A 27,336-nucleotide genomic window follows, 5' to 3' on the forward strand; every position below is an offset into this window, starting at 1 on the left:
TCAACAATGCACACAGGGCTTAGACTTGAAGCCAACAGAACATGCAATTAACACAAGAATGTGCTCAAATCTTATTGATGAACCAGCACAGATTTCCTCTCCTGGGCTTTGATCGGTGTGTGGATTAATAAGTAACAAATAAAGTTCTGCTTCCAAAAATTCTCAATGAGGGTAAGTGTTTCTCCATTCCTTTACTAGAATCTAGGAAAAAACAGGCAAAAAAAAAGCTCTCTGTTTTGGGAGGTTGTCCTATTTTCTGAAAATAGCATCTTGTAATCCACCCTCCAACCTGTCTACAACATGCTGGAACAAAATCTGCAACACCCACACACGTGCTTTCAAAAACCCAGAGATCCATTATCTTTTCATTGGGCTGTATTTCCCCCCAACTTGTTTCTGGCAGTCAAACTGTCAACTGTCTTTACTGTCTGCAAATCCCTGAGAGAAACACATCACTAGAAATGAGTTATTGCAGTAGTGCTTGTGGACGGGTTTCTTGGGAAATGTTTATCTTGGCTGATATTCTTCAAAATGAGGGGAAAATTAAATTTCAAAATACGGTAGTGAAATGCTGACATGCACAGAGCCCCTCAGCAAGTCAAACTGCTCTGCTGAGGCACAAAAATGTGACAAGGGTTTACATCTTCCTTTCTCTGGGATACAGAGTAAAGGCATTTGTTTCAGTTAGCCCTGAAAACACCGGAGTTCCCTCATTTCAGAGGAATATGCTGGTGTGCTTTGACACAGGTGCCTCCAGCCAGCCAGTCCCTGGGCAAATGTACCTTTTTGAGGTTCTAAATATGGAATTTTTGTAGGTTTAGTGGAAGAACACAAATAAATGGGAGCCTTTCCTCACACAACAGAGCTTGTAACTCCTGTAAAACTTCTCTAGAGATATTATCTGCATTAAGAAAACCACTTTGAAAGTCATCTCTAATAGTCAGGTGAAAGTAGAAATCTGCCTGCAAATGAAAAGTCCTTTCTTTAATGAAATTGGGGTCCACTGACTCTTCCAACACTCTTCACAACCTGTTCTTCTCACTGCAAAGAATGCTTCCCCCAATGCTGGGCACCCCCGAATGCTTGGTGCTAAATCCTGGCTATCTGCAAGGCTGCTCACACAGCAAGGAACAGGCTTCCATCCAGTGTTTGGGAGGACGGATGGAGAGAGCTCTGCAGCTTTCTCCTCTTCCTCCTCCTCCCCCCAGATCTGCCCCCCCAAGGACAAACTTCTGAGTGGGGGGGACTCCGCAGCATCAAAACCATTATCCACCAATTCCCACAGGATCTGAATCTTTTCACCCAGGCATCCAGGAGCTGCTGAAGTTAGTGTTAGCCTGTTAATACCACATTTGTTGAAGCCATTAATGCTGAAGTTCTCTCCAGCCCTTCAAAGTCAAATAGCTGAGATGTTACTCAAACCCTGGACAACTCTGGGGATGAGATGGGGTTTGCCCAGCAGCAGCACAGCAGCTACCATGGAGGTGACTGCCCCCTGGCCCTTTGGCACCTGCGCTATTCTGGTAAAATCAGAGGTTTCTACCCTTTTGCTAGCAATGACAACACTGTTTCTCACCCCAAGCTGCTCTCCAACAGCTCTTTTCCCAAGATGAAGAAATTACCACTTACTCAAGTATTCCCATCCCTTACCTTTTCATTGCCCATCTGCCATGATGCACATCCCAGTGCTGCCTGCATATACCACAGTCTTTCAAAATGGTGAGATGTTTATTCATCCTTCCTAACTATCCCAGCAGTTTTCCATACCTCACTCTACCAGCTGTCCCAAAAAACAACACCATTCCAGACTCTCCAGCACCCAAAGGTGCCTTCAGTACCCTCCTGCCCTACAGAGCAGCAGCACATTTGTTTGTACCACATACCTGCCCCTACAAAATCGGTTCATTTTTCTCTGGAGACAGTAAGCAAAATTAAAATTCGCCATCTGACTCCACAATTCAAGCCTGGTCTTTTGTTTCTTTCCTTTCTAGAGGAAGAAAGAATAGAGTTGGCTGATCAAAGAGTATTTGAAAATATTTCACTTTGAACTTCTGTCTGCTCAATAAAACCTCTCAATTTATTACAAAAATATAAATTCCAAAGCCCACATCACTCTAGAATTATTCAACACTACCAGTCATTTCACACAAAGACATACATCACCTTGTAAACATTTATTCCTAGCTCCTATCCTGGACATTTGAACATCCTAAAGATCTCCTCTTTGTCACAGCTGACTTTAGTGTCTTATACTTATCCAAATCCATGTCCAGAGCAGCATGACAAAAAAACCCCCCAGAAGGTGCTGCTGGGAAGCTAACCAGGAAAGCTGTAGCAACCTACGCTCTTTTCTGGTTTATGTCCAGTCAAAATAATGGAAAATATTTCCCTCCTCATACTTCCAATTTCTCAGCTTGAGAGGTTCCCAGCTCTCACTAGCATATAGCTGTACTGCAAATGTTTGGCCAGCACTGTTTTCCTACAGTGCTGGTTTATCAGGACAAGCTGCCAGGCACAGCTCCTGTCCCAGCACACCACACTGTGTGCTGCACTGGGACAGGGGCAATTCTCCCAGCACCGAGCAAGTGCACCATGATGCCTGCCCAGAGCTGGGTACCACATGGGTCCCTCTGCTCCATCCATCTCCCCCTCATTTCATTTCTCCTGTTAAGACAGTGAGTCTGAGACCCCCTGAGGTGCTCAGCCCTCCAGGAAGAGAAGCTACACAACTCTTTTGAGGACGGGGTCTGAAGACACTGGAACAGGGACAACAGTGGTGGTGGGGAGAAGGCACCTGTGCCATACCCCCAGCTTGAGAGCACTCCTGCAGGACCCGCTCCCAGTGACTGCAAGCACAAAGCTCTTGGGAAACAGCCTGCACAACGCTCCGAAGGGGAAGAAACATCTGGATTCCTGCCAGCCGTAGGAATGAGCCTCCCCAGACTGTGCACGTAGCAGGAATGCAAACCCTACTACTCCATCGTAGCACCAAAAAGCCAACAAAAAAAGGCTCGTTATAGAACACATGCTGCTGGGAGTGCTCAGAAAGCTGAGTGGGTGATCCCAACCCCACTTCCAAGCCTACATCCAAGACCCAGATTTATCTCCCAAGATGATTTCACAGCTCTTCTCAGGAACACATGCTTTTCCTTGTGCAAGCAGAGCACAGTGCTCAAAGACATGCTCCACCAGTCTTTACAACCCAAATACCTTCCCAGACTGGGCACTTATATTCTTTGTGGTATGGACTGGTAGCATTACACTCTGATTCCCCTTTGCCAGGCTATTTTCTTGGGACAAACTGCCTTCTAGTCTCTGGGAAGCTTTGCTACTATCTCTGAAGGAAGGTAACCCTTAATTATTTTTAAAAAAAGGCATCATGTTCATGGAACAAGGCAAATTATAGGACCTGGAAATGCCACTGGCATACGTTTGCATCACCGCATAAATAACTATCCAATGTTACCTGGTCCCATCACGAAATCCTGGCTGAACCCATAGCTCTCATGTCCCTTCTGCTGCCCTCTCCTCTTGACAGACACAGGAAACAGCTTCCAAACTAAGAAGCTCCTGTCAGAGCCAAACAAAAGCTTACATTTGGAGAAAGGTCTACAGAAATCTAAACATCTACAGATAAAAAACAAGCAGTAGAAATCATAGAGAAAAGGCCTAAACCAGTAATTGAATATAATAAGACCATTTCTCAGAAGTGGATGTATCGAATCCCTGGACAATGTTTCTGCATGGAGCAATATGGGACTGCTGATCCCCTGTTCCTACACCCCAACACATTCTGCAGCTGCTCACACCTCCTCCAGGTCACCTTCCCTTCTACCATCAAACGGGCTATGAACTCCATGTCAAAGTATTCCAAATTCTTGGGCATCACCTGGTGATCAGCCAGAACCACCTGAAAGCATAAATGCTTCACCCAGTGACAAGCAGTGTTCACATACATTTTCATCCACATCTATAAACCCTGAAAGCAGCAATTTCACCCTCAAGACCAACTGAGATAAAATACAAGAGCAATTACAGAAGATGCAGCAACATTTACTCCTTTGTGCTGTATTTCAACATTACTTTGTATATAACTTTCTCAAGTATATTGTCCTAATGTACTTAAGCAATCACATTAAGTTCCCTGTAGAGTTTTATGGCATGACTCCAATGAAACTCCCAGTCACAGTATGTACATTGGAAGGATATGACAAATCCTTTTCTCAGGGAGCTGGTGGGCTCCAGCACAGGCTGAGCAGTGCACGGGGCAGGAGCCAAGGAGACCTGTGGGTCTGCCGATGCATCTGCAGACAAATTGCCAACACCTCTGCATCCTGAATAGACCAGGAAGTGTGAATCCAGAGAGGACAGGCACTGAGTGGGGCTGTGCTGCATGGGGTTGCATACATATCCTCTCCAGAGTCTACTGAATGAAAAACATTGCATTAATCTCCTGGCAAATAAATTAATGTAGAATCCAGGTGTGAGAGGAGACCAAAGACATCCTGCGTATCCCATTCCCTAAAGTCCTGGGGAAACCTTCAGGGCCTCTGCACAGCAGATGCACATTTTGGAGCAGGGAAAAGGGGAAGGGCATCTGCTTGATTGTCCCTCAGCTGGGTCACCACGTGCCATCCACGGTATGGGATCAAATGCCAAACAAAGCAAAGCCGAAGGGTGGCTGCTTTGGTTGCTTCTGTACTGACAGCATGAAAATGTGCGAAAATAAATTTGCAAGGGAAGTTGCCTAAAGTCTGACTTTTAGGAAAAGCCTTTGTGGCAGGCACAGATAAAACACCATCACTGCACAATACCACAGAGACTATTCATGAATATATATTAAAAATTCAAATTGTGAAAAAGCTGCATATATTAACAAATCCAAAAGTGACTTCCACTTTAAGAATAAATTTGGCCTAAAGAATTAATGAAGAATTTTTTCTGGCACTAAGAGAGTGTTAAGCATAAAATATAGCCTCTGTGAAGAAAAATCAGCCAGTCTGGATCAAGTGGACCCTCCAAATTCATCAAAAATCCAATTTTTGAGTGCCAAAAGAAAAGCTCTACAATTTGAAGTTTTAAGAAAGTGTCCTCTCTTATCTGCAGCAGAAACCATTTCCAGAAACCTGCTACCACTTTCCTTCTCCCTCCAGCTGCCATGAGCTCAGTGCTCCTGCAATGTTTGTACATGGACAAGAGGACAAGAACTGACCGGTGTGAAGAGTTGCAAAGCAAGACAAGCCTACCCTATGGCCCCAGTTCAGCACTCAAGGATGGGTTTGTTTCAAGTTTTAAGGGATTAAAAACTACAAAGTAGAAGCAGGAGAACACTGATGCTAACAGCAACTGAGATGACCTCAATATCTGGATAAGTTGTTTTGTCTGCAGAACTGCTACCCCATCACAAAAATCCTGCCTGGACCCACCAGCTGGTCCTTGGTTGTGCAATTAACTGGGCACTTCATGGTTTTACAAATCCTCCTCCTCTGACCTCCTCAAGCACCAAATCCCTGTGGACAGCCCAACACACCAGTGGCAGGAACAAGCAGAGACTTTGCCACCCTTGGGCTGCAGCTCCTTGGCTGTTTACAAAATAGTTTGACCCAGAAGCCAAGCCATCCAGACCAGACATGAAATTGTGGGGGTGGTGGGTCATCTCTTGCTTCAACAACACAGTTGTGCAGAGGACCACATGCACAGGTCAGCCTCAAGAGAAGCTGAAGATGTGGTTTTACCAGATTTCTGGTGGTTTTCTATAGATCTCATGCAGGAACAAAGGGTGACTGGAAGCATCTCTGGTCCCTCACTTGTGAGAAAAGGGCATTTGCCTTTATCCACAGTTTCAAAAGTGCAAACTGGCAGTAACAACCATTCTTTGGTCAAGTTGCCAATCTTGAAGATTTCTGCAAAGTGGGTTTTGGAGATTGTAATTGGGGTCAGAAGGAGGACCTCAAAACTAGAAAAGTCACAAAGTCATCCTTATTTTTACCTGTTTTAATCAAACCAGCAATAATTCCATCTACTTCTGACAACAGGAATTACATTGTACATGGTACTCATGGACAGCTGTTACTGCAGACCACGGCTGTCCCAAGTAAAAAAGCCCATTTTCTCCTATTCTACTGTTCTCTTAGTCTAAAGACAGTATCTCCAGAGTCAGCATGGTCCTTGAAGACTTGTGGACATTGGAGAACACTGATTTTCAGTTTTTAATTACTTCAGCAGTCTGTAGCCATGCACAAGCAAGCAAAAATCACATCAGGGCTCTGAACTATGGGCTTCACTCTCTAATCACTAGAGCCAGTTACAAAAATGTGAAGTATTCTTCCCTATTACAAACTATGTTCATTCAAAGCTGAAAAGAAAACTACTTATTCTGCAGACCTGGATCACCTTTTCCCCAGCCCAGGAGACAATCTAAGAGCAAACAGTTCTAACTAAACCAACAGCTCACTGATCAGTGCTCAGTTTGGCTTTGCAAGCTCCATGTTCAGGTTGCTTCCAGACTTGCTTCAGTGCAGAGACTTCACCAAGGTCTCTGATGCTTTCACTGCCAGCAAGTGCTGGGGCCATACTTTAAATAGCTCACAAAGTTCTTGCATTCACATCACAAAGGCATAAAATCTTTTAATCGGCTTTCCATTGGGGAAAAAAAAAAAAGATTTTGAAAAACTGAGCTGCAATTTTCTGGACAGCCCTATAAATTACCAGAATGTAAAAATCACAACTGAGAAAAAAGGTCTATTTCCTAGTTAAACATATGTCTTAATGCTTCAGTTTGCATCATTAAGTCACATTAAATATGAAGATACTTCGTGAAGGTGTCACAATCAGAGACATTTGTAACCTGAAGGATTTAATGAATTTTACTCAGCAGGATGCAAGCAGAGTTTCCTCATTCAAACAATTTCCAGTTTCCACTAATAGTAGCTAAAATGTAGAAGTCCTGGTTAGGCAAACTATTTATTAAGAGGTCAAAACTAGGTATAAAAAGCACTGCTGAGATCAGGTTTTGAAACAGTTGTGGAAGATAATTAAAGCCATGACTGAGCCCTCGGTGCCCATCCTACAGAGCCAGTTTATATAACAGGGATATTGGTGAAAATCTCCAACTTTGCTGATGTTATTTTGAACATTCTTCCTCATCAGTTCAGCTGTTAACCCCAAATCTGTAGTGCTAGATGAGGTGGTCACAGTTTGGCAAGAAAAGGGACTAAATTAATACAGCTTTCATGGAACAGCCTATTGCAGATCCCAAAGGGACCACTGTGACACAGCTTGTGGTCTTCTGAACTCTACCCAATCATCCCTGCAACTCCTGCTCGTACAAAAGCAGCTTCTCAAAAGCACCAAGTTTTGTTCTAAGAAGTTCCAGGGCGGAGATTTCTCCCTTCATTAAGCTGGAATGGGTCATGCAAAGTTTAACCAGCACCTCTCACCTTCCCAAGAGCTCTGCCAAATCTGCCTGGGAACTGGGGCATCTACATTTTGGCACAGGGCACACCTGAAGCCAGTGCACAACTCCTGCTGGCTTGCTTTTGCTCCTGTCTACCCACAGGAGGTTTATGAGGCCACAGTTTGGTTTTGCAGAAGGGGCATCCTCTGTAAGATGAAGACATACAAAAAATAAAACACAAACCTTAAGGAGTTTAGCTGACTCAGTGACTTTATTCCTTCCTATCTCCAACCTCCTGAGAAGTCTGGGAGGAAAGCCTGCCACAGTTGCCTGAAAGTCAGCACTGAAGGCAACTACTTAGTTGAAAGAGTTTCTATTTACCAGCAGCTCTCAGTCTCCCAGCCACCACAGACATTTATAATCTTTCAGCCAGAATGTTTTTCACTGAATTCTGAAGCAAGATTTACTACAAATGGATGACAAAAAATAGAAGGATAGTACAGACTGGCACAAATGTGCAAACATTAGCAGAGGCCTTTTCCAAAGAAAGATAGATGCAGAGCTCAAAAAGTTAGATGCTTTCTCCTTAATTATCATTTGTAGCTTCTAAGTAGGCAATTCAAATCTGGCTGTCATATTTCAAATGGAAGACTAGACTACCCACCACACGCAGATGAGGTGAACACTTTCAAGAGTGCTCAATGGGAATGTCTTTAATCAAATGAGACACTTAAAGTGAATGAAAAGCTCCCATGAAACACAATTTCCTTTTCCTTCAGAAGGAAGAATCACTTGAAGAGACAGCTTTACTAGCACACTGAAAAGATACTAATAGGTGATTTAGAATAAAATGGAAAACATTTGTTTTGCTCACTGCTGTGATACAAAGATGTGCAAAGATGTATTTTCATCAGGCTCTCACGTTAGCACCACCAGGAAATCCTATTCTGTCCTTCTAGTAACTGTGGCTCAGTGCTCTTAACACCTCTGCACACACTTCACCTAACCACTGGCTTACATGAGACTGTTTAAAATTTAACAATGTCATCCTCCAGGCCAATATTTTCCAAGTAGCTTTCAGGATGGATGCCCCAAGAAAAGACAAGAGATACTCCAAATGAATTCCGTTGCAGCATTTAACTTGCGGATATACTGTGTATGTAGGCTTGGGTTAAAGCACCTCCAAAAGCTACAGGCAAAGAGATTTTAGTCCAGGGTCTGCCTCAAGACTTAACAGGCAGCACACTTAGGGGCTTGTATTGAGATGCTTCTCCCTTCCCATTGCCCTGCAGACCCATCCAGCACACCACCTCTGCTCATGGGACTCCCACGAGCCATAGACCCCATCAGCATCACCCACAGCCAGGGTATGGCACAGCATTCCTTCCTTGCCAGGACAGGACATAACCACAAAGCAGCAGCAGGTGATGGCATCAGCAGAGAGTACCTCTCCCAGAATATCATCACGAGAGCACTTCTGAGATGCAAAGATTCATTTAAATCAGTAGTTGAGGAAGCCCAAATGTTTCAGTGCAACTCTGCCAGCTGCAAGTAAAAATCAAGTTTGCGATATGAATAACTATATAGCAAAAATTCTTTAGTACGGACTCAGTAAGTTAAGCAAACATAAATACTTGCTTTCAGGAGGACTGATGAAAAAGCGTCTTAAAATAGTGAATACCAGTAACAAATATGTGCACAGTAGGTGTACTATTCAATCACTTACTATCAAAGTAAACCCACGGCAAAACAAAGTACATGATAAGAATGTTGCTGGGATCAGAGAAAATAATAAACAAATAGGACCTTCACTAGGACTCTTATTACAGACAAAAAAATACTGCTTCAGGGCACTTGGATAAGTGACAAATCCAATCTGAAAGGGTGATGGACTGTGCAAGTAACAAATAATCCCAAAATGCTGACATTTTTTACCACCCCTTAAAGAATCATTGCTTGGGTGAGGGTCAAATTGATGAACATCGTAATGTGTGCCAAATTTGCAATAGACTCTGTATAAAGCACAGATCCTAATGCTAGGGAAAAACTGCTACTGTAGGAACAAAGAAATTGATTCTATATCTAAACTGGTAAAACTTTCAAATGCGTACCCAGGTATCCTGAAGAATGGCTGATTTGTGCTTTAAAACATGAGGAAGGAAAGAAATGCTTTGTAATAAAACTAGAATCAGGCAAAAATGAGAAGAAACGTCAGGTGACTATTTGAAACATCCTTATAAATATCAGCTTAGGCATGGAAGAGTCTGGCAGGACCTGTAGAAGAGTGTGGCAGAGCTCCAGGAGACACTGTTGGAGGATATTAGGGTTTAGACTTCAGGTTAACATCCACATTACAGGGTGACTACAGGGTCATAGGCATGGGTTGCAGGAAGCTTAAATGAATCGGTGTAAGTGTGGATGGAAAAGCATCCATCTCATCTCCTATTCCAGGAGAGATGGTGGAGCCAGATTTGAGGTTAATTACCTCAGTATTGGGGGGGGCTCTTGTGTGGTTACTGCACCCTAGTAACGCGAGCTCAGAGCAGAGGGTCTAGGACAGGGCATCCCTCACATGGGAATGGCTCAGCCTCCCCTCCATCCTGACACAACAACCCTGCACAGACAGCAGCTTTTCTCCAAAGGGATCCTGTCTCCCAGCTGTGCAAAAGCACCACATTACTCTGGTGGTCTCTAGCGATAAGTGGGCTTTTGTGCTTTTCCTCACTTCCCCCTTTTCAAAGGGCAAATGAATCCAGGTCCAGAACTAAACTAAGGAAGTGATTCCAGCAGAAATGAGAAGCAGCCACCTTGTGAAAAAGTTTTCTTTGGGTTTTCCTTTTGGTGCTCCACAATTTCCTGCTGCCAGAGTTACAACAGCAGTAAGACAACATAGGAGCCAAGCACAACTTACATACAGCCATAAGTTAAAAAAAAAAAAACGAACAAGAAAGAATTAATATTAGTTTAAAGATATGTTTCAAAACTCCCTGTCTAATAGTACTAATTATTTCTCTTTGACTCATTTTTATTTCTTGCTGGAGACTTTTGCAGTTTGTAGGCTGGGGCTGAGAAAAATCTCATTAAGCAGCTGTGAAGATGCTCCTTTGTTTTGGGAGCATCTGGAGCAACCTGTTGTGGAGTGCAGAACTGCTTCAGTGCATTCAAGACTGGCCTGGGGCTGCATGAATCACTGGTTTGAAGTCACACTGGCATCCATTATGTTTTAATCACACATCCCCACACCCCACCACCACTGGTTTTGCCCTCCTGCATCCTTTTCTTTAGCTCAGTTGATTGGCCCCAGAAGCATGTGGTCACAAGCGTAATACCCATCCCTTCAGTCTGGAAAGCTCCCTGCCCATTCTGATCTTACTTTAATGGGAACGTTTTCAGGCTCCTTCAATTTCATTTCCAAAACACCCAAGCCTTCTTTCTTTGCCAAGCTGTCCTGTTCAGCCTTACCACTTTGTATACCAGCTTAAAGCTCTTGACACTTGTCATCTACTGGCCAAGGTCTAGCAGTTCATCTTTTGTGAGAAGAAAATAAAGCCTCAAATTCACAGCAACAGAAATGAAAGCAGCTTGTAGCACAGCTTTCTTCATTTCAAGTCATGCTGGAAGGTGCAGCTCATAAAAAGCAGCACTCAGGTATTTTGACTTTTTCAGTGTCACTGCTGACAGCCCCAACAGCAGCAGGGTGTGTCAGATGCTCAGCAGCTTCTCTCCTTCCACCTACACCTTCCCCAGCCGACAGCCAATAATCAGGACTGTGAAGGCATTTGAAAGGAAAATGCCATGTGAAGATGGACCTGAATGCAAGACAACTGGTGGGAAATGCATCCTACCTACACAACACCTACAAGCCCATGCAGGGAGATTAGCCTCAGACTCAGGAGCACAGTCTTGATTAGAGAGCCTGAACTTTTCTAAGTGCTTTTTCCAAGTGTATTCACTGCTCTGCGATGTTACCTTTCCCAGCTAATCTCACTTCTGTTTTTAGAGCATCCCATCTCCATTCTGTGGAAGGAGCACTGGCAAAAAGCAAAAAGAGCAAACACATGAGAAAGTCACAGGAATATTTAGATAAAACACTGAGATGACACCAAGTTCCACAGGTAGCACTGGGCCAGATTTTCCAGGCACACATCTGCTGCCTCGTGTAATCTGCGCATCTCTGGACACTTTTTGCACATGCCTCAGGTTTGCAATCAAAACCCCAAATTGCACAAAATCTGAGTATATTCATGCTTCTCCTAAAACAGCAGCTGGCTGTCATCTCCCTTCTCACTCACACATTTCAGGTATATTTATACCACATAGCCAACCTCTGTTGGGGCCCTCCCCCCTGCCGTGGGGTCCTGCGAGAGGGGCCCTGGGGGGAGACACGGGGTTCCCCTGCCCCTGCTCAGCCTCATTCCCCATCGGTTGTTTTGTGTTCCCCTGCGCAGGCAAGGACCCTCGGGTCCCGTGATTGCAGCAGTTCCTCGGCAGAGCCCCGGCCATGCGGCTGGAGAAATAAACATCTCTGAAACATCTATCAAGAATCAGTCCATATCTATCTCTTTTCCACGGGCCTCCTTGTTTGATATGCGTGTTACAGTATCTGCACTGTAACAAACCACCCCATTGTACATGCCATACCTCCCATCTATGGTGTGCTGGGGTTTTAGGAACTCTCCTGGGTTTTTTTTTTCTGTTAAAGGAATTTTCCCCATTCGTGTTGCTAGCGGGACAAATGGCTGGGTACTTAAGAAAACAAAACAGGTGGCTATGGGGGTGGGGTGCATCTGGCTACTCTTTTGTTTCGTCTGGGTGTGCAGTCAGTCGGTCCCTGGCGTTTGGACAGAGAGGGAGGCTGCTTTCTTCGGCTGCTTTTCCTTCTGCTGGAGAAGCCCCAGGATCCCAAGCCTGTCTTTCCCTGCCCCGCTGGGAGCTGGACTGTGGCCACCCTGCGCCTGTCGCTGCTTCGAGCCTTCGCTGCTCTGTAGCCCCGCACGTCCTGCCTGCCCAGACCTCCGGGGGTTCCACTGCAGCTCCGGAGTTTGATACATCTCGTCTGCCACCCGGGATTTGTGCTCATCCCTGCCGTTCCAGCCTGCTGCTCCCGAGGGTCCGGCCGGACACTGGGATCGGCTGCCCAGGGGTTTGTGGAGCCTTTGTTCCATCCCTTCCCGGGATCCCAGGCCGCCAGTGCCGCGCGCTCCCCGAGCTCGCTCCGGAGCGCCCCCTGCAGCCGCGGGGGAACCATCGCACCTGCCCTGCTCACCGGGAGCCGCCAGCGCCCCTGCCGGCTGCGAGCGGAACTGCACCCGAGGGGAAAGGGCCCGACAGCCGAGAAGGCTGGCACTGGGTTTGTGATTGTTCGCTGTTACTGCCAGAGTTATTGCTGTTTGTTTGACTGGTTATACACATAGAGATATATAATAGTAAAGAACTGTTACTCCTATTTCCCACATCTTTGCCTAAAAGCCCCTTGATTTCAAAATTATAATAATTCAGAGGGAAGGGGGGTTGCATCTGCCATTCTAAAGGAGGCTGCTGCCTTCCTTAACAGACACCTGTCTTTCAAACCAAGACAGCGTGCTGAGTTCAAAGGCCAGCTACAGCCTCAGCTGGATCCCTCCTGCAAATAAACCCTATTTTGCATCATCTCTGCAAAATGCTAGAATGTTACAATTACCTATCAATTACTTCCAGTTTTCTAATAAGTAAAAAAACTATGGGAAATTGCAGATCCAGTCACTTCCTTCTAGAAACAATGGTTGATGTGCCTGGTGAAACACCAGGAGACACTTGACGGCTACTTCTCTCTGTTTTATTAACTTTTAAAATAAAATACTATTTTATAATCATGCAAACTAAAAGCACTTCACTACAGGGTGTATTTGTCATGAATGTAGGAGAAATTACCTATATGAAGTGAATCAAATTACAAACTCACATAACTCATTTTTCAGGATCTCTCCTGTGCATACTAAGCAGAAATGAAAGAAAATGTAGACATGTTCCAGACAAAAAACCAAACACTTGTAATACCAGAAAACGTGACTTTTTTGTAATAAATGTATGCCAAGCAAGAATAACATTTCAAGGAATCAAATTCAGTTCCCACTGTTTGGAATTTGCTGTATCTTAGAACATTAGAGAAATAGATGCTTTCAAGTCTGGTCTGTGCATAGTAATCATAAGCAAAACAGCATGCGATCTCCCAAGGAAGAAAAATAATTTTAGAGTCATAGTGTACTAGACTTGAGATTGAACTGTGCATTCTTTTCTTAATAATCTCAATTCCTTGAAGAAAACACTTACACAAAAGTGAATGGTTTCTGCACTGCAGTGGACTTGACATATCTAGAAAAAGAAGACTGTAGATGCTCTTTTGAAGCAGGATCTTAAATGGCATGAATATTTTATATATATATATATATATATATACACACATCTACACACACACACACATATATATATGCACTACAGTTTTCAGATGTACTTAAAAAAACATTTAAAAAGCTATAAAAACTGTTTTCCTAAATCACTAGGTTTAAAGCATTCAGACACCAAGAGATGCAAACAGGCAATTAGTAAAATTTTCAAAAAGCATTTCAAAATTATGGTTCAAACTAATTTTGTTTTTTTGCTTCCCCCTCCTTTGGAGTAGATATTTCAGATCCTTGCTACTGCAATGGATGGGAAACCTCTCTCATTTCCAGCTTAGTTAATAGCTACACTATAGTTTTTTATCTTGGGATGATGTGTTGTTTAATTTTTCCTTGCTTGCCATTTTCCACTCCCTGAGCTTTCCTGGCCTCCACAGGGCTTTGGAATTTCTCTTCTCCTCCGCTGAGCTCCCATTCCCAGCAGTTGCCATGGCCCCATCCACACCACGTCTGGCCAAATTCATTCCTCCTGCACACCAGAGGAAAATTCTGGAGCCCCAGACCGGTGCTTAACTGAAATCTGCTACAAATGAAGGAAATCCCCATGAAGCTGGGCCAGCCCCAGCCCCCGAGCGCCGAACCACCGCGAGCCAGCTGGGGTTACCTGAAGGGGTAGGCAAAGGCTATGTCAATGCTGAGGTCACTCTCTGACTTGTTTGCACAGTCCACACTGAGGCGCAGCTCTCCAGAGTACCCACCGCATGTTGCAAATGCAAAGATTGCAAAAAGCTGTCAAAAACAAACAACATTTTAATTTTATTTCGTTTCAGCAACCACCACAAGCAGATCCATGCAGTAGCTCTTGGTGCAGCACCAGCCCCCTTGGGTCAGGTTATCCATCACTCCTTGCATTTAAAGCATTGCCATACATTATTCCTGCACCCTTCCCAAAAGCAAATGCAAAGAACCATGAAACATGAAGCTCTGCTGACACACAGACACATCACCATTCATCCATGCCAGGCATCTCAGCTCTTCCCTCCTGTCTTGAACTCCATTTGGGATTCACAACCCAGGCAGTTATTTAAATCACCCCACTGACAGGTGAGATTGGACAAGAAGAGAAGGATGAATATTGACTGAGCACAATGAGTCAGTCTTAACCCAAACAAAACACTGGCAGAAGTATTTAAAAGGCGCAACCAGAAGTAGCAGTAGCAGACCAAGACAGTTCACACGGCCGCCATCCCATTATGTGGCAAAACACAGAACTGAGCTGCCCCTCTCCCAGGTTATGTATGACTTCGGAAAAAACCCCAGTGTTTTTAAAATTACTTTTCCTAAACTACTACCATAATCCAAAGTGGATATAGAGGTGAAGTAAACTGACTACAAAGCAGAAAGGAATTCCAGACTTCAGCTAAAATAAGCAAACTAGAAAGGAACAAAGAGCTTGGGTGGTTCTGATGCAAACCCATATCACATCTTAATCTTCCAGGAGAAAAATAATGAAGGAGGGAGTATGCAGGGCAGAGACACATCAGCTTTAATATCAAGGGTTCAAAGAAATGAATTGGAAGCTAGCATAGGGTGTCTTAAAACATCATTGACTTAGGCTTCCTTGGAAGACCCTAAGCAGAAGTGGGGACAGTTTATTTATGCAGTTGTAATTTAAATTAGATAGGTCAGATTTTGTTGATTGCAGCACTATAGCTCTGAAGTAATTCCATTAGCTTTAACAGAGTTACTGTGAGATCTACAGAGGGGCAGATATGGGAAATGGCAAGCAAATGCCCAATCCCAGCTACAATTAAATAAGCTAAAATCAGCAACCCAGAGGAAACAAAGAGTGCACACATCTGGGAAAGAAACCATGTTTTTGGACACTGAAAAATTATGCAGCAAGCAGATATAATAACAAAATAAAGGACTAAAAATATAATAAATAGAAAAACTAGATCTTCTCTTGCTGCACAAGGCTTTGCAAAACATGCCATTAATCTTTGTTCTCCCTATTTGCAGCATAAACAAAGCCCTGAGTTTCACTCGGCCGCCTTGGAGCTTTCCATGTGCACCTTTTCCCCAGAGAGTGACAGATTATAGGAGTGACACCTGAGCACTGGGGCAGGGAGACCCTCCCTGGCTGCAGAGTGATGTGCTGAGCATGATGGAGCACAGGGACTAACAGGAGAATGATGTAAGTTTCCACCCTGCTACTCGCTTCCAATGTGATCAGGGCATGTCATACATGGAGGATAGATTTGCAAAGGTATTTAGGTACCTAATGACAAGTTAATAAAAACTTTGATTGAATCAATTCTTCTTGCTGAGCTCACTGCAACAGAGGAAAGCTGAACTTCACTATGAATTGACTCGTTAAATATGTGCCACAAAATAAATGTTTTCACTACAACTTAAATAGTGTTCCTTCATCCTAAATGAGACACTTCCTCTGTACACACAAGAAGTTTCTGCCCTTACATATAGCACAGCACTGAAAATCAGCATTAATCACCTCAGGTTAATTTGTGAGGTGATGTCAGAAAACAATATATTAAGGAGAACAGGAGAGAAAGTTGACCTGCTTTCTGGCCTAATTAACAGAGTTGCAAATGCGTATGTTTTGCAGGTACGTAGAGAGGCACAAAGATTAACAGTGATATAAAAAGAGGGAACTTGAAAGCCTGTGGTGTGAGAAAGACCTGCCATAAAGGAAGAGCCATCACCTCTCAGCTACCACTCTCAGCAAGGGGACAAGCAGAGGAAAGAGGGGCAATTGAAATGCATCACCTTTAAAATCAGCATAAGGGGTGCCATGTTTTTTCACCAAGGGCACAGAGCCATGCCCAAAAACACAGTTCAGGCTATTCCTTCCCAGGAAGTATCTCCTCCAGAATTCCCAGTTTTTCCTCTCCCCTATTGAGAGCATCTCTGACAGCAGACTCAGGCACCTGGAACCTTGGTCCTTCAAGATAGTTCAGATTCAGCCTTTACTCACCTGTTAGCCCCACAAGCTCTTAATCAGAAGCTTTTCAGCAAACTCCCCCCAGGAACAACCACCAGCTCCCACCCTTACCTGTGGGAACCCAGAGTGCAGAGAATATTTCTCTGCACTCTGGGTTCCCACATTACCCAGCACCCACAAGGCAGGCGGGAAAAGGAAAAGGACCATACTGGAGATTTAGCTACCAAACTTCAGCAATGCCTCAGCCAACCCAAGCTTGGCTCCCTGCTGTGGCTGGATCAGATGCTGCTGATGGCTGGGATCAACCAGCTGCCAGTAATGCCCAGCCAGTCCCCACAGCTGCATGCTGAGGACATTAAGCTCCTTTTGGAAACATATTTACAGTTTCCATCAAGGGAGTGCAGAGTGAGGGCTGTAAATCAGCGGTATTTCCCTGGGGTACCTTGGCCAAAGCAGCAGCATAATTCTCCTCCTCCTACCTCTGCATTTCCCCTTCTCTCCCCCACCACGAGTTGTGCTGCTTTATCTTGTCAGAGGAGCACCCAGTGCAATAAGCCAAGAACTACTCACTGATTTTTTTGTGCACACAGTAATTTTGTGGTCATTTCAGGAATGCTGTAAACACCACTGTATTTTATAATAGCAGGATTTGTGTAAATGGCAGTTGTAAACCCCATAATGGGAGCTTTATGAGCCAGATTCAATAAAACCTCCATCTGAGATAATTTTATTGAACCTAGCTGCTCTGAAATTGAAAAGTTTATGGAGAAAGGGAAAGTGTTTCCTTATGTTCCTATTTACTCTTTGCCTATAAATCCACACTCAGCACTAGTCCTACCTGCAGTGCGCATGCATCCTGATTCACATGAGATAAATCTCCCCACGCACAGTTAGCTCTGGCTATCACATGGCTGCTGCCTCCCAAGGCTCAGGCCTCACAGCTAGCCCTGTGCCTGGCTTCCCTGGAGCAGGAGTGGGAGAAACACAGTGCCCTTGAGGCAACAAATTCTTGCTGCCCTGGCTATGCCAGGCTAATCCTGCCCACAGGTGTGGGAGCAGGGCAAATCCTGCTTTCTCCTGTGCTCCCCATTCCTCCTGTAGCTGCAGCTATTGCCCTGCCATTGTGACACAGTGGAGAGGCTGGGCCTTCACATGTGCCTGGACCCTTGCAGGGAAATGGAAAATGCCTGTCCCCAGCGTGGAGATCAGTGGTCCACATTCCGTGTGGCGTAACACACCAAGCATCCCACTAGTTCAGTGCGTGTTATGGAAGCAGTTGCCAACCCACCTGATGAGGCCACAGACCGAAGGGAGAGAGAGAAAGGAATATTATTTGTGCCCCTCAGCACAGGCTGGAGCAATGCACATCTCACGTGTCCAGTCTAGCCTGGTTGGAAGATCATCCTTCTTCCTCATGGTCTCAGACCCAACACTGACAAGGCAGTAAGTTTCTGTAGAGTGATTAACACCATTCCCAGATCCTGTTATGGTGATATTCCCTCTTTGACCTCCAGCCCTGGCCCAGACTATTGGTAGATTTTTGTAAGGAAGTATAATCCCACAGTATAACTTAACCAACAAAATTATATTTATTATGGTACTGTGCAACAATAAACCAGCCTTCCCTGTGAAACCAGATAAACATGTTTTAAAGACCAGTTGGCTCCTTAGCACTTTGTGAAAAAACAGCAATACCTAGCAGAGCACAATACTGCTTCTCACACCAGTGCAGGGCAGGGAAAGGTTCATCATATGATTTATGTGATCACCTCCCTTCTTCCAATGCCAGGTTTCGATGCAATGGCAGTGAATCCTGTAGTTGAGCATTCAGGTGCTGTCATTTATCCAGGCTCAAGGCTGGTTCCTTCGTTTCCCAACCCAGTGGCCAGGGGCTTGGGATGTGTAATGCCCTGAAGGAGCCCAAGTTCCAGCTGTGAATTAAACAGTTGGTAGTGCCTCAACATGTGACCCTGGACATCACTCATCCCACCGTGGAAGGGAAAAATGGGATGATTTCCTATAGCTTCTCCCTGTTTGGCTTTCCGACAATTCCTCTCAATGCCTGCTGAGCAACAAGCTCACTCTGCGCACCAGGAGAAGGCAGAACAGTTCCTGAAAAGGCAAGTTAAAAGGCTTACGTGGCACATGTTACAGCTAAAACATCTCGGTAGGACGATAAAATGGATGTAACTTCTATATAAACCACTTGCTTTTTCCAGGAGCACGTCTGCCCTGTGCAGCAGCCTGTGGCAACTTGCTGGCTGACAGGATGGAGCCATGCTGGGGAGGCACCTGAAAACTATCCTGCGTCAAAGGAGAGGATCCGCTCTGCCTGAAGGCTCCTTGGTGGGTCCTCCAGGAGGGAAAGATCTTAAAAAGAAAGTGTTAGTCTTGCCTGGAGCTGTGGTGGCCAAAAACAGACTGTGAGGGACGCAGTTAGCTACGTGGTTTGGTTTCCAATGCTTTCTCTTGGCACTGAGGAAGGAAAATGGGAACGAACCTGCTGGACACTTTCCCAAAGAGGTCCCCCCAGTCCCCTACTCCTGCCCTAACACTGGAAAGCTGAGGGGAACTCCTGACACTTCTAAAGAGCAACCTAAAATATTCAAAACGCCTACACTATTGTTAGTCATTTTACATGCTCAGAGTGTTTTAAAAGGAGCCCTAGTTTTCTGGCATAATTTCTGGATCTGAGACCTCCCTTTCTCCATATCACCGTAACAGAGAGACTGCAAAACCTTTGCCAAATGTTCAACTGCCTTACACTTCCTGCTGCTTGCTGTGGCCAAGAGCGTGTGTGGAGCGAGAAGGGAGCACGTTGCTCTGAGGGCTCTGGAGATGTCACCCCACAGCTGGCATCGCTTACCCAGCAGAGTGTCTCGTTAAACTGAGATTATTTACTTATGGGGCAGAACCAGTAATTGAACGTTATTATTCTTTATGCTGTGAAGGAGAGGTTCGAATGCACTAAATGACTGTACGGGAAACATTTACTGCAGAACTGATAGCCCAAAATATGTCACCAGTGAAGGATTAGGAAGCATTCTCTCCTCTGGGTCTCTGCCTGTTTCTTTTTTAAAATCTGGCATTTTTCCTGCACGGATCTGAGCTGCAGACTTCCTGGAATCACTTCTCCTACATACAAGCCTTTGTGCACTGGAGATTATCAGATTATTGACTTTGGGATTCCTAATTATATCAACTTGACTGGTTGATGAATTGGAGGTGGATGGCATCGCAGCTGACCCAGTGCTGGGGGGGGGGGGTGACAACTAGCTAGAGTAATTTTCCTTCAACAGCTATACAGGGAGAAAGCTGAAATACATTCTGCTCCTGCTGAGAAACAAGCCCTAAAGCCATAGTTCACTGATTGCTGGGATTTAGTGTCCCCACCTTATAAATAAACAGCAGCATTGCTAAGAAGGCTCCTGTGCCAGCCCAGCCCTGGTCTGCATGGAGTGAAAACCCCAGGGATGAGGGAGCAACTCAGAGTGTGAGCATGAAGAACCACATGTGCCACTGTCATCCACCTGGAGGAGACCACTCTGCTCCACGACTTCCCTACATGGTGGTAGGGTCTTCATGAGGGCATCTGCAGCAGTAAACCTCTGCCTGGCATTTTAGAGCACCCACAAAGTGCAGCCCTTGATGCCACCAGCTGGATGGAAAGACCTGACCCCAGAGCACGCAGGAATCTCACAGCATCCTCTGTTTAAAGCACAGCACTTCATTTAATGCTTAGCTTTTTTTTTAAATGAAAAAAAAACCCAAAAACTTGATTTGATTATTAACGGAAAGATCTATGGAAATGAAATTGGGGTATTTTTAGTGAGTAAATTTCATGTTATAATAATTTGGTTATACAATACTTGAATCCCAAGGAGACAATTTTCCTTTTCTTTGAAGAAAACCTTAATCTTTTTCATTCATCTTCCATTGATTATTCTAAAAACCCCATTTAGCTCCACCAAATAATGGTATGGTAGTCTTTTCTCACTACATTTTAATAGAATAAAGCCCAGCTGTATATGAGAGGATTAGATAACCATTCATTGGGGTAAAGAACACTGTTCTTCCAAATGGTCAGACAGAATCTGGAAATAGGAAATGCATTTCCTATTTATTAAGTTCAAAACGTAATGCAAGCTGTTTCATCCAATATTTAATGGGTCAGCCACAAAGCTGAAAGCTAATGCTAAGGTTGGCAGCATGCATGGAGGAGTTAACAGGCAGAAAACAGAGACACATTTACAGCATCTCTTCTTGGACTCAGCGAAAAGCTGTTGGAGTACAAAGGTACTTACACAAGCTGGGCAGAGCTGCCAAGCTCTCCCAGACCATCTAACCATTAGTCAAAGGTTGGAGGTAAACATTTACAAGGACCTGAGGGGTTTTTTTTGAAATTTATTGCATAAATTGCTTTCAGCACATGGACATTGACACATTGGTGATGAGTCTTCCATGAAACAAAAGACACCAACAAGTGCTGCAGACAGGCTTAGGTAATTACTGGGTGTACGTGGCTTGATTTGGGATGTATCACAGACATGTCTACAGCCTGCAGCCCTTTTCCCCTCTGGCTGTAGAACAGTCTGGAAGTTATGGCTCTCCCTCTGAAGCCTCCACAACTTCCCCTTTGTGCCCTCTTCCTTTAAGGACGTGAGAGCACAAGTTGGACAGATGTTTAGATTTGTACATATAATCCCTGAATGACTCATGCTGTGATATATGTCACTGCAGCAAAGATGTGCTCCTTTTTGGGCCTGAGAGCTTTTCTAGCCCTAGACTTCCAGCAAAAAAAAAAAAACCCAACCGTAGTGGTCTCTACCAGGATCCACACTGTGACAGTGCCCAGAACATCACAAGTGCCCAGAGTCCTGGAGAGCAGCCACTCCCAGGCTGTGTCCCCGTCCTCTTGTCTCATGAGCTGCTTTGGCACCAACCACATGTGACCACTGTAGGCAAAACCATGGAAAGCCATGGTGAGGTACAAGAGAGCTTTTCTAATAGGTTAAGTCAATTCTCATTTTACTAACAGGTAATGTGCAACAACCCAGCAAACGCTCAGGTTAATGCATGTATATAACTCTGCTTCTGCTCCCTCCAGAAAACAACAGGTTTTGTGGAGACTTTACAGCCTGATTATATGGGATTTATTGTGTAACAAGCGTAAACATTTAATTATAAAATAAAAAAGGTTGGATGGCTGCTCGTTTCCTCTTTTGCTTGGTGGGTTTAAAAGCATCTGGGCTTAAAATGGCCCGTAACGTAATATAAATGCATACAGCAGATGATCCAAGTTATTACTAAGTAGGATTTACTACCTCTAATAATCAGAGGGATTTACATTATTGCTGAGTGACAGGCACACATGGGGAGCAATCTGTGAAGGGAAAGTGCCCCTGAACTTAATGTCTTTAAATCCCTGATGGTCAATACAGGCGCAGGGGCTCAACTACAGCCAAGACTACACCACACCCCCTCCACTGCAGCACTGAATGGCAGGGGACCACAAACCCAGCTTGCAAAAGAAGTGTCATACACAGTGTACACACCATCTGCCCTGGGCTGGGGCTGGGACAAGGCACCTCTCCCAGCCCCATTCCCAGCTCTCCCAGCATCACCACCAGGCATCACTCTCCTTTGGTAACAGTCCCTGATGGCTCCTGGAACTGCTTCCTTGCCTAATTTGTGTCTTTGTTCCTTCCATTAGCTTCAGCTCCTTTCCCAGCACTGCTCCATGGACCTGGAATTCTCCTGAGGAGAATTTTCCTGCTCTGGTGACAGATGCACACAGTGGAACTGAGAGGCTGGAGCACTCCTCTGACCAGAAAATGCTCTGACAGCTGGGTCCCTGCAGCATGGCACAGCGAGGGGGCTGCAACCAAACCTTCCCTGGGTCAGCACTGATGGAAAATTATTATACAGGAAAGGCTCTTGTCCTTCAATCACACTGTATTATTTATGACCTAATGATTGCCCATTGACTAGCAGGGATTATACATTCCTGAAGATGTTTTTGGGTGAATGAAAGGGCATTAACGTCATTACTATCACATCCATGCTCATCAGAGGCCATTAGTAGCTTCCTCTCAGCTCCCTAGGCTCCAGTGTAACTATCTGGTGTCATCTGCTGCCTCCCCACCTGCTGTCCCACATGCCTGCACTGGCTCTGTCTCCAAACATGGGGCCCACTGCCTCATCTTAAACCAGTTTTGGACAGAAAAATCCACTGGAGCTAGCTTTGACCTCAATACCCACCTCTGTGCAAAAGGCTGGAATAAGAATTTGCTCCTGGCTAAATATCAGCCCACATGGTAAAAATAATTTATTTTTTGATAATTAAGATGATGGGCTATAAATAAATCTTTGCTTTGCTGAGCTTTGGGAATTCACAGGGAACATTTTGAGCAAGAAACATTTTTAAAATTAAAACTTCCCTCTCCTTTTCTGCCACTCCTCTCATACTCTGTCCCCAGAGATGGTATTGCTCTCCTTCCCACATTTAAATCATAAAAAGTAACACCTAAACACAACATATTTAAGAAATGCTAACAATGTTGTCCTTAGGTCACAAGATCTGAAACACTTCATCTGGACAGGTCAAGTTGTCCTGTTCCCCTACATCGTCCCACTTCCTGTGCTGCTCCACACCTCTTGCCTGTCTCTTTTTTTTCAACACCTCTTCATTCACGTTCCCTGAAATCTGTACCCATACCTGCTTCCAAACACAGAGAAAAAACTTTTCAAAGATCTCACCTGAAAGTTCTCCATTTCCTTCATGGTTCAAAATACTTAATTCTGAGACAACCAGTCATCCTTCCCTTTCTCTCAGCTGCCAGCAGCTGCTGCAAATCTTCTGTGCCACTTCCCAGTGTACTTCAAATCCTCCCAGACCCCGGAAAATAAACAGCCACTTGTACAAAACCAGTAGTGCATCAATATGTTTTTGGCTGTTGCAATCTTTACATCTGCACTGCTGCACTGCTGGAGATGATTATCCAGCTTTTTTTTTTCAATCTGTAGACTCTGGCCTGTGGAATAAAGCCAGGGCCACTAAAATAAGGAAGAAGAGAAAACACAAGCAGAATGGAAAAAGCAATTGAACATGCTATAAACTCAGAATCAGGTGAAAGCTAATTATGGCCATGCTCACTGATAAGATATAGACACAGTGAGGGAGAGAGACTTATTAATTATTTGTGTTATGGTAGCACTTAGAAGCCCCAATCCTTTATCTGGGACTAGCTGTGCTATACACGGCAAACACTCAGATGTATCTTTGGGTAATGGTACATAGTTTTAAGGAAAATGTGCAAATGCTCTCTTCCTTCACCTTCAGCAGTTTCTGGTTTGTTAATGCTTTTAAAGGAACCCAAGTCTACCATCAGTCTCATTCTGAGCAGCTCACAGAACGGTCTCATGGGTCAAAGAAGAAATAATTCAGCATGAGGGCAGCCTGCACTCAGGGCTGAATTGGGTAAACCCCAGGAAACCGCCCAAAGTGGGCATGAGCTGCATCCATCACCATCCACATCCCCTGGTATGGGGGACAGAATGCTCACTGTTGCCAACAGAGACGTTTCATCCTCATTGACTCTGTGCAACTTTGATTGCTTTTCTAATTAAGATACATTTTATGGTAATCTACCAAGCCCCTTAGACTAAATCACTCACTTTATCTGTTGTTAGTGCCCATATGTTTACAGCTTTACAGCCTGCTGCAGCATATTTGCTTTGCCATGGTGCCGGGGAGTTTGGGTGACAGATGAGCCGCTGCGCAGCCATTTAGGTGGTGCAGGGCTCTCCCACTCATCCAGCCTGTGCACGGACAGATGGACAGACAGCCCTGACACACACCCAGCAGTTTGGAAAAGAGAGAGGGAAGGCACAGCACTGCAGATACCCCATGCTGATCATCTGTCTCTTCCACTGTCTCTACAGACGGGCTTAGCACATCTTTCTCATTTTCTTTTCTTTACTTGCCTTCCTTTTTTTTTTTTCCTCCAAAATAAGAGGTGGCACATGGCAGGAGAGGATGGCTGAAGAATTTCACAGTACTGTCATGTCTCTGGCCCCAGAACTCATTTATCAAAGAGTTTCACTGCAGGTGCAAGGGCTCTTTGCAACCTTTTGGTCACATCTGCAAACTAAGGACAGGCAGAGCCAGACCCTCCATCTGCACTGGACACTGAAGTAAATAAAGGCTGAGCAAGCTCCACGGTTCTACAGGGGCGTGTATCCCCAGCCCCAACCTCACCTGCAGCCCAGGCACACCCATGGGCCCCTCCAGCTTCTTCAGGGCTGGCACAGTGCCACCACACACAAAGTGAGGAGCTACATGTCCCCCTGGGCTCTCCAGCAACTCTGCCTCCTGTGTATGGACACACAGCTGCAGTGTTGGCAGGCAGCAGCTTCATCTCTTCATCTCACATCAGGCTGCCCACACTGGCTCTGGATGAAGGAGCAAGGATGCACTGAACAGGAACATGGCCCTTTCCTGTTCCCATCCCATGGCACTGCACCCAAATGCTTGCATCCTGCAGTGGTACCTAAAGCTCAGGAGGGACCTGGAGAGCCCAGTTCTGTTCAGACCAGCCGTGCTGAGTCTCCAGCCCACCACACACAACCGAGTGAAATTCACAAGGGTGTGATACGCTAATGTTTGAAACGACTTGTGCTCAGCTTGCTGAGGGAAAGAGAGCCCCCAGGCAAAATCAGGAAAAACCAAACTCCATGTTAGGTTGTCATCTACCATCCTATGTTCACGGAAGAATTCCCCAGAAAAAACTGGTCACATAATTCTACAGGAACTCTTAATCAAGAGTAACATGAAGAATAAAGTACCACTTGCAATCACCAGCACTGACGGGCAGCTGCTACCCAGTATCAATACAAATACCTTTCCCCTTGCAGAGTTTCTATTGATGTGAACAGGATCAACAGAAGTGAGAAAAGTACTCATTAAGTCTTCCAAGGACTCAGCTAAAAAAAGAGTATCAGACATTCAGGAGAAGCCAGATATTTAAGAAATCAATTTTTTAAAGAGTTCACGGAATTTCTCTAGGACTTGTCTGAGCTGCTAGAGGAGCAATGAGGAAGACAGGTTTCCAAGGAAATGAAGCTCCTGAAATCCAAAACACGCCTAAAATAATGTTTCGAACCCCTTTTAAACCTTGATGCACCTGCTAGCAAGGGACAGTGATGCCTCCATCCCACTGGCACAAATCTCACTTTTTCAGTCGCAAGGCTTGCAAAGCACCATGCTGTGAACCTGTCCCTGCAGTTGTACCAAGCCCTGGTTTGCATGTCAGCCTGAAGTCATCTTGCAGAGTGGGTATCATGCTCCTGAGGAGGTGATGGAGGCTGTTCCAAGGTCTGAGAGCTGAGTGGTGGTTGGTGGTACTGGGCTGGGGAGCAGCTGCCCCCAGACCTGCTACCACCGAGTAGCTGGAGATGAAGGATCACCACACGTTGCAGCATGAGGATGGGCAAAAGGACAGAGACAAAACCCCATGAACACTGAAGACTTCTGTATGTATGACATGATGAGCAGGGTAAGCTTGCCTGTCCCCCTGAGTTTGTGTAAGCTGTACTCTGTAGAGATGTAGGGCTGACGGGATCATTTCTGCTGAGCCAAAAGTTCCTCTGCCAAGAGAAAGTCTTGCAGCAATGGACTTAACCACATATTCACTTTGTGCCTTAAGTCCCTTGACTGCTGGCAACCTGCTCTCAGGGACAGGGAAGAGACTTGCCCCTGCCTGCAAGCAAATCAGCCATTTCAAGCCACTTTTCCTGCTTCAAAGCTATTAGATCAACTGCCTTCCTTAATAAACCACAACCTGGCTTCAGGGCAGTCTGGCACCCCTGCTATGATGAGTTATGTGGCACAGAAAAACCAGGCCTTTAGTTTTGCAGGGTAGGAGCAGGAACTGTGCTTTTCAGTTCATACTGCCCAGCCCACTCCCATCCTGGGTTATCCAAACACTTCTCTGACCATTGCCCTGCTCACCTGGAGGACGCTGCATTGAGCCAGATAACAGGGCTGAGCAAAGTTAGAAATGCCCAACACTGTCCTCAGGCAAGCAGCATTATGCTTAGAAAGTAAGTGAAACGTGCACTGCTCAGATACCCATATCCTCTGCACCTGAGTAGCTAAAGGACTGTGAAAAAGACAATTACTGTTATGTACCTTGTTCTCTAACACGGTGGCACATGGCACATTTTATGTACCATGTTTTCTGTGCCAAGCACACGCATTCAAGCTATGCAGCTGCTCTAAATATATATGGTCCTTATGAAACAGTAATCACAAAAACACCAGAAAGCCTCTGAACTGAGTGCCTGTTAACTACATTTTCAGGAACAAAGCACCTGGGCTCGCCTGTGGAATGCCCTGGCTGCCTGTGGGATCCTGTGCACCAGCATCAGCTCAGCCCAGCCAGGGCACAGACCCAGCAGAGCCTGTGAGCCACTGCTGAGGGGCACACCACCAAATATTCCCATCAGCTGCTCTTCAGGCAGGTGAAAAGGCAAGTCAACTATTACCTAAAACAAAAAAAAAGGGGGGGAGGGGTGGGGAGAAAAATTTAAGCTGT

The 27,336-nt window shown here is 45.1% G+C and overlaps 1 protein-coding gene across 3 annotated transcripts in view; it reads right to left on the reverse strand.

Annotated features, from left to right (window-relative positions):
* The window catches only part of SYNPR (synaptoporin), a 111,523-nt gene that overhangs the window by 16,626 nt on the left and 67,561 nt on the right, over window positions 1-27,336 (reverse strand). For all 3 annotated transcript variants that reach the window (XM_042015115.1, XM_042015134.1, XM_042015124.1), the window contains one exon: window positions 14,438-14,562. In XM_042015115.1, the coding sequence (XP_041871049.1) occupies window positions 14,438-14,562 (125 nt within the window). The remainder of the gene's footprint in view (window positions 1-14,437; window positions 14,563-27,336) is intronic.

Source organism: Corvus kubaryi, unplaced genomic scaffold (genome assembly GCF_017639235.1).
Source record: "Corvus kubaryi isolate FWS band 111438036 unplaced genomic scaffold, C.kubaryi_AGA036_p1.0 136, whole genome shotgun sequence".
In the NCBI taxonomy this organism is placed as follows: domain Eukaryota; kingdom Metazoa; phylum Chordata; class Aves; order Passeriformes; family Corvidae; genus Corvus; species Corvus kubaryi.